The 8,720-nt window shown below is 32.6% G+C and overlaps 1 protein-coding gene and 1 pseudogene across 4 annotated transcripts in view; one reads left to right on the plus strand and one right to left on the minus strand.

The window, feature by feature from the left end:
- The window catches only part of Cdc40 (cell division cycle 40), a 47,943-nt gene that overhangs the window by 19,801 nt on the left and 19,422 nt on the right, over positions 1–8,720 (minus strand). For all 4 annotated transcript variants that reach the window (XM_076859845.2, XM_076859846.2, XM_076859844.2 and 1 more), the window contains 2 exons: positions 7,124–7,253; positions 2,446–2,529 (listed from right to left, as the gene is read on the minus strand). In XM_076859845.2, coding sequence (XP_076715960.1) covers positions 2,446–2,529; positions 7,124–7,253 — 214 coding nt within the window. The remainder of the gene's footprint in view (positions 1–2,445; positions 2,530–7,123; positions 7,254–8,720) is intronic.
- LOC143401675 (ATP synthase peripheral stalk subunit b, mitochondrial pseudogene) lies at positions 225–1,166 on the plus strand (annotated as a pseudogene).

Raw genomic sequence — 8,720 nt, forward strand, 5'->3', positions numbered from 1 at the left:
TTCTTCAAAAAATCATCATACATATGATTTTATATAGTTAAAGAAAGGTGATTGTTCAAGAGACCAAAAACAAAATTAAAAGGTAAATGAATCTGCAACATATATTAACTAGCTCAAGTTACATGAAAAGGGATTGAACCTTCTGAGGAGAGAATCTTCTAACCCTGTTGTGTTTTACAAACTTTGCTATATTAAAAGAAAAAAAAAAGATATCCAATCCTACAATGGTACACAGCCTTTTTAATGAATCAAAAACCTGTATCTATAGACTTTTACTAATTCTGAAAGAAACTCAACAACTTTATGTTGCTAAATAATGATAAAGCTACTTTTGAAAGCAAGAATTATAATTTATTGCTCAAAAACAGGGCTGAGGGTTGGGATCAGAGGGACATTAAGGCTACTGCCTAGACATTGCTGACCACACTCTCTCAGGTGATACTTTCTGCCGTCGCAACAATGACCTCTGCCTCAGAATACAGCCTTCCTAGGACCAGGAAAAAAGTACCTTTCACACAGGGCAGCCACATCTTGCCCCTCTACCACCTATTTCTGCGTATGGAGGAAAAGTTCTTCTTGGGCTGATCCCTGAGGAATTCTTCCAGTTTCTTTATCTTAAAACTTGTGTAACAGGACCCTACATGCATGAAACTGTATTTTCTATCCAAAGAAATTTATGTGATTACTCCAGAGACCTTTTCTACCATATCAATAGTATCATTAATTGTCTATGTGATTAAAAAATATGGTGCCTCTATTGGAGAATTTATTGAAAATTGAATGAACATAAAATTGCCCAACTAGAAGAGGTGAAACAGGCTTCCATCCAACAAATCCAACAAGCAACTGAGTTGTAGAAGTCACAGCAGGTGCTGGTTCAGAAGTGCCATTATCTTTTTGATGTCCAGAGGAATAACATTGCTATGGCCTTGAGGTTTCTTACCAGGAAGGGCGACATAAAGTATACAAGGAGGTAAAGAATTGTCTGGATTATCATATCTCTGCAGAATATTATGCATTGAAAGGAACAGGAGTACAAGATAAACTGGGTGGAGAAACACGTGGTACAGAGTATTTCTGCACAGCAGGAAAATGAGATGATTGCCAAGTGCATTGCAGATTTCAAGCTGCTTCCAAAGAAGTCTCAATCGCAGCCAGTTATGTAAATGTATCTGTCCCAGTTGAGACAGCTATACAGTTGACTGAGTAAATGAAAACTAGTCTACGTGACAAAATCTTCCTCTATTGCTATCTACTGAAATTACAGTTTATCTTTCCTAAAAAAGAAAAGTTCAAGTTTCTTTGGGAGATTACCAACTTACAATTTAAATTTATAATTAATCCCATCATCTTGCAATTAAGTAATGATTAAAACAAAACAAAAAACCAAAACCAAAAACAAAACAGGGCTGAATTAAAACCACATTAAGTACTTAGTAACATATTTTTACTATGCTTGTAATAGAACAATATAAATTAAACAAGTTTTCTCAAAATTTTGGTATTTCTTTCATATGATCTCATTCTAAAACTGATCTCTAATATCAACTTTAGTAAAAAGAAATGGAGGAAGAAAGATGTTTCTGAGAATTTTTTAATTGATCAGTAGGAGATGGCATACTATTAGATTGCAAAAAGAAAGTTTTACAGGAGTCATAGTGACAGGTTAACTAAGAATCTAGCTCCATATACATAAGAACAGGGAAAAATAGTTCATATTAATTCAAATTAATTTCCTTTAGGCTGTGTTACAACAAAAGCATGGTAAAGTCTATTTTAACAATCATCAAGCACAGAAGGCAGTTTCATCATACAGGGTCTAGTTTTATTTAAGTAGAAGTGTCCCTGTGTAACTTGAACTTTTTTTTTTAAAAGGCATTTTATAGATGAGATTCAGTGGTCTGATGAGCTTTGTGACAAGTTAGCATTTAGCAAGTATGATGCCTTGCCTTGTTATAAAAGATGAATATGAACACAAACATATTTAAAACATATATTCAGACTCAAGCCATTAAAAAAATCCTTCAAAGACAATCCTCACAGACTCATAAAATGAAACTTTACTTCTTTTAAAATTTAGCTTGACTTACTGTGGAGATGCCAACAGCCAAAATTATCTATACATTAATTATAATTTATTGAATGATATCTATAGGGTTGGCATGTACCAAGTACTCAAAATAACCCCAAATGATACATAACCACCATCTTCCTTACAAGGTTACACAGCTAGTAAGTAGTAAAAGCAAGCTCTAAACCATAACAGTTCTAAACTGTATTGCTCTAAACCCTATCACTCTATTATTTCAACTTAAAAAAAAATCAAGAGCTAAATATGGGTTCTTTCCTACTATCTAATTACTGTAAGGCACTAATTATAAATGTGTATACGCACACACACACACACACACACACACACAATATTAACTATTTTAAATAAATTACCTTGATTTTTTTCAGCTTCTTCTACAGAACCAATGTATTTAGTAGACACTTGATGATTATCCAATGAAGGGTCCAATGCATAACCTGAAAGGAAAAAAGTGCAAACTACTGACTCCATTTTGCCACTTATAATTCATTTTATTACAACCATTCAAATATACCCGTTTCACATTTTCTTTCCCAGATATTAAAAATGATCTCTTTAACTATGGACCAAGTCTTCTTTTCTGAGCTCCATTTCTCTTTACCACAATTAATCCATATTCTAGGCTGGACCCTTGAATGACTTCAGCGGAATAAAATGTATCTTAGAGGATGAATTTAACATATAGCTATTATATACTAAAAGCCTTTCTGGCTATGAAATCAACTTTAGTTTCAAACATTTGAAGAGCTTAAAAATACATGTGCATTATATGTTTGGAAGTTTAGAAACTATTTTTTTTGGTAATGGATATTATAGCTTATAATATATAAACTATTAAATTAAAAAAGAAATAGGGTAGAAGTTAATCACATAATGTCTAGCTATTATTTTGAAAATGCTATTCTCAGTAAAGACTGTCTTTCCTCTAATCTTAATCTATTTCAACTTCAAAATCATTATTTATATTTCTTTGGTAAGAGAAGATAATAAGGATAGCTGGTGTATAGATATATTCCTTCAACTAGTTCGAGTGTGTACCTACATTTAAATGTGGTCTCCAGTGGTCTAGGAGAATGAAGGGAAACAAAGCCTACCTAAATTAACTCAAATCATTTTTTTTTTCTTTCCTCTAGTGGGTGTGCTAGGATAATAAACATTTAGTTTAATCTGTTTCACAAAAATCTGGTATATTCACAAAAGAAAGCTGATCATTCATTAGTCTATGGCCTACAACCCATGTGAACAATCACAAAGTGCATAAAAAGTACTAACTCATTTTTTTAAAGGGCCACACCCTAATGGACATATCTAACATTTTTATTTTGCAGCTAAAGATTAAAGGGAACTAATTTTGGGGAATGGAAAAAGATTTGTCAAGAAACATACTTTTAAAACAAGCTAAGGATGTAGGTGCTCAACTCACCCTCGTGATATGCTAGAATAGAACCAACACCTGGCTATTAGTTCATTTGGATATAGTTTTTTTCAGCATTAAAATATGTTCTTAGCCAGAGAAGAGAGCTTGATGGCAGAAAAGCAGCTTTGGAGTTGAATCTCTGAAATCACAGGTTCAAATCCCATGAGTTATTTTAGATTTTACCTTTTTGTACCAAACAGTGTTCTATGTGTGATTTTTTAGAAAATGAGACTTTTATAAGGCTCATATAAAATTCAGACCAACATACCCTGAATTAAAAATTCCCATCTCAGCCATAAAACCTTATTTAGAATGTAAATTCTACCATGGAAGGAGATTTATGTCTATATAAATGGCATTGTGTGATGTGTTTGGAGAGGTGGAGGTTGAGAGAGAAGGGTGTCCCTGGTCCTCCTTATCTCTATGGAAGCACCAATCCCCAACTCTTCTGGCCATACACAGTCTTGTTTCAATTAAAGGAACTTATGCTTTCCTCCCGTTTTTCTCTGTGGTAAAGATCTTTTATTGCCACTTGTATCCCCTGCCCCATTCCCTCCTACTCCAGGTGATTAGTGAATAAAATTAGTCTCCGGTCACAAGTAAGAGACATTAAATATTTATCCATATACACTACTACAAATCAGCCAGTGATAGAACAAGCTCTAACTAATACTATGGAATTTCAGTCCAAATAGTTTTCTATTACTCTACGTCTCAAATAAATGAATGTATCTGCACTATAATTCTTAAAGATTCTTGTCTATCTTTCGGAAGCCTATTTTCTATTTTACCTTTTTAATGGAGTTCATGTCTACTTTCTTTAGGAAGTAGCATCTGAAATGGCTATAATAATACTAATTTTATTACTATATCCTTAAAACTATCAATACTAATATTCTGACAGATATTTACACTCTAAACAGTACAGACACTATAAACAATTTGCAAAGAAATGGTTGTGAATAAACAAAAAATCCTTTAAAATCAATAGTCCAGAAAAATCAAGTCAAAATAAAGAAACAGTATTTTGATTATCAAACACAGGAAAAACAATTACATATATGGATCTTAGATAAGGAGAAACAGAACTTTCATTCTTGGTGGTGGTAGAATTGAGAGAACTATTTGACCTACTTTTAGGAATGCATTTTAAAAAAGAACAGTGAAAAAAGCCTGCAAAGTTTTATGCTCAATAATATACACTGTCACATAAAAAGGCATTTTACTAGCCGGGTGTAGTGGCACATGCCTGTAATCCTAGTGGCTTGGGAGGCTGAGGCAAGAGGATCTCATCAAAGCCAGCCTTAGCAACAGTAAGGCACTAAAGCAACTCAGTGAGACCATGTCTCTAAATAAAATACAAAATAGTACTGGGGATGTGGCTGAGTGGTCAAGAGGCCCTGAATTCAATCCCCTGTAACCACTCCCCTCACAAAAAAAAAGGGCATTTTACTGCAATATAATATATACAGTACCTTTTTAATAATGAAAACTGGGACCAACTTGAAATCTAATGATACCAGAGATTCTTAAATTACAGTAGTGGACAATTTAAAAAAAAATATTTTGAAGTATTAAAAAAGAGTTTCTAATGTTGAAGATAAAACTTAATGTTAAAAACGACTATGGTAAGAGTACACTATTTATTTAAAATTCTATTTTCCACTTCCATAGACTAATGTAGTGAACATTTTGAGTGAACTCTGAATAACAGGAAAAAAAAAAAAAACTTCACTGAGAAGCCCCAAACAAGACCAACAAAGGAACAGTCCAGAACTCAGGGGAAAAGGGAAGAAAATAGGAAGAAAAAAAAAAAAATTCACATATTCACTGAAGGATTGAGATGGCAAGAGAAACACAATAAATAGGAGCTAAAAACCAACTACACTGCAAATAAATGAGGTGATAACAGGAAATGAGACTATCTTCAATGATAAGGACTCTACAGGCTGGTTCTATGATAAACTAAATGTATTGTAGAATATACATCTTCCAGAAGTTATTTACTGATATTATAACAATGTTACATCATTTAAAATAGGAAGAAAAATAAGATCAATTTTTATTTTGCATCCAAGCAGTGATATCCCAGAGTTACAAATATGAGACTTAGGTAAAACTGAATTTATGTGCCATCTCCTTAATATGTCTTACAGATAACAGTAGTACAAGATTTAAGGAAGGTGTGCTCCATTGTATTTTGTAAATGAGGGACTGTATCAGAAACCCCAAGGTGTAAGAATGATAAAACAAACAAGTACATAGGAAGCTGGCCTAGAAATCACTATCTGGTCAGGTAAGAACTTTCTATAGGAAAACTGTAAGACTTCACAGAAGTATAACAAGTATATCAAGTATAACAGAAGTTATACTTGATCAGTGCTTGAGTGTAAGGAAAAAAAGAGACAGTGCTAAACCTGAGGTTGGTTAACTTATTAAGTTCAAACAAATTGCTCTCAGTTCTAAGATCTATCATAAGAGAGACAGACCATGATATTCTTAGTTTTGCCACTGGCCATTCCCTCTGACTAATATACTATAGTCTCACATTTATTTTTTACATTGAACTCACTAGTTCAACCTCTGTCCCAGCCGACCACCTTCTAGCAGGAGAGGGAAAAAAAAAAAAAAAAAATCACTGGCTTTTTTTTTTTTTTTTAAAATAAGCCCATTTCTAACCCAAGTCTAAAGCCAATTGAGTAGTTTTAAATGCTTATTCTTGCCTAAAGGTAACTTAAAAAGAAAAGTAGGTATCAGTATAAATTGAGGTAAGATCCCACCCCTTGTTTTGTTTTGAAGACACTTAAGCTATCTAAATTATTACTTAAGGCCCTTATAAAACCCAAGAAAGCAAACTATTCTTTAAAACTCTGTTTTAGTATTAAAATACAATAAATCGTGATTCAACAGAGTTGATTTTTATGTGTGGCACGTTACTTTAGATTTACCCTTACATAAGTAATGGGTATAATGCAATGATGTTCCAGCAATTGGGAGTGTCACTGAAATCTTTTGTTGATTTTAGTGGTATTCAATCGTAAGGACAACTTTTGGCCAATGTAAGTCAATTAAAACCTTGCCATGATGAAACATGATCTAATATATAATAATCCCTTTCATAATGTTTCCATGCATGTTATTTTACACAATTAATTTATGACTATCCTATTTTCTGACATCCCTTAGTGATCAAGAGAAAACATTTCAGAGATAAGATTTGAGAACAGAGTAAAGTTAACTAGGGTATATGATTAAAAAAAAAAGTAACCTCTTAACACTATCTCTTCATTTATCAACTTTAACTGCAATCTGCATATAGTGGACATTCAATAGCAAGGGTTCATTACCAAGAACAACAACAAAAAGCATTCTGTTTTTAAGATCCCAGAATATATCCAGTATACAGAAATCATACTGGATTTAAAAATGACAGCTAAAAATATTAGCTCACCTTTTAATTTATGTAAAATATTTATAGATACAGATCAGAAGTTCATCTGAAAGACTCTAGATTAATACACTTTAAAAGCCAGAAGCTATAATAGATTACTGAACACACAACTCATACTTCCAATAAGGCCAAATTTAAAACTGTTTAAGTCGTATAACCTTACCATACGTGGCAAAAGTTCTTCTTTGCTGTTCAAACATGAAATCATTGATATGAGCTGGTTCAGCATAGCCAGAAAGCATATTTCTAGGAGCAGCCATTTGCTGTGTTCTAAAGGGATTTTCTGGTCCAAACTGCAATGTTATCAGAAAGAAAAAAAGGGGCGGGGGAGGGAAGAAAAACATAAGTTCTGACTATATGAAAGCTAGAATTACTAAAGCTTATACATTTTCAATTTTAAATCAGGGGCTGATTAACCTGTTTGGGAAAATGGTAGCCTCACATGGTTTAGTGCAAGTGGGCAATGGTTGGTTAGCAGTTTGTCAGTTCCTGGGACTGACATAGAAGAGCCCAGCTATTTATTTCAAGAGTTCAGTAGTCACATGTAGTTACTAGCTACTGCATTCCCATACTGCACAAAGTCCTATTTGGTCATATTGCTGTGGATAATTGAGAATGACTACAGTTTTTTCTAAACCATGATTTGAGGAATTTTGGATGACATTGTGCCAATAATAGCACTATGATATAATTTTTTGAAAGCCGTATTGCTTTTCTATTAGATTTTGAGTTCTTCAAAAGTAGATATTCAGAATCTTCTATACTTACCACAGTGCCTGATACGTAGAAAGTATTTGTGAAGGAAAGATAATCAGAATCCCAGTGGGGGTAAAGGATAGGAAAACAGACAATAAAAATTAAGTGCCTGAAAAAGTTCCTAGGAAAAGATACCACAAATATAAATAAAAATTCTCCACTTTGAAAAGTTACCCTATTCCTTACCAAACTAGTGTTCTTATTATCTTAATGCTTTGAATTTCAAGAATAATTTTCCAAGTTATTTAATCTGATTTGTATAAAAACCCTGAAAACTTAGAGAGGTAGCTTCCTTCTCATCTCACAAAAGAAGAAAAAAGCTGAAGACGATATATTTTATTTGTCCCAGGGTCAAAAGTTTATTAACTGGTAGAACCAAGGCTAGAACAAACCCTAGGTTAAGCATTTTATTGCATCACAACATTACTTAAAAGTACAAACATAGGGTCTAACTTGTTAAAAAGTACCAGAATATATTAAGTCCTATTAATTTAATGCTATTATAAAAAGTATTGGGGAAAATCCAACTCTTTTTGTTTTGTTTTTAAATGAAGAAACAAATGAGCTTTCCATTCTGGAAAGAGTGTAACAGAATATTTATTTGAACTCTGAAAGATCCACTGTCCTGATGAAGTATTTTGACATTAGAATATTTTAGGTCACTATCATTAGAAACTATCTTTTTAATGATGTGTTTACAGAACCACAAATACAAATTACTGATCTTCCCTTAATCAGTATGCTGTTTTCTCCAGACATCAATATTATACTACGATAAAAAATGAAATTAAATGATATTAGATTATTTGCCTTACATTTTTTTTGCTTTAGAAGAAAATAAATTACTATAAGATTGCTATATATTGAGCTCCCATTTCTGTTTTAAATAACTCAATTTTAAAATAACTGATTTACATACAAAGCTTTTATTACTATCTAAATACCTGATTTACATACAAAGCTTTTATTACAATTCTAAGTATAAAGGATAGTGCAAGACTTTG

This window comes from Callospermophilus lateralis, chromosome 6 (assembly GCF_048772815.1).
Source record: "Callospermophilus lateralis isolate mCalLat2 chromosome 6, mCalLat2.hap1, whole genome shotgun sequence".
Taxonomy (NCBI): domain Eukaryota; kingdom Metazoa; phylum Chordata; class Mammalia; order Rodentia; family Sciuridae; genus Callospermophilus; species Callospermophilus lateralis.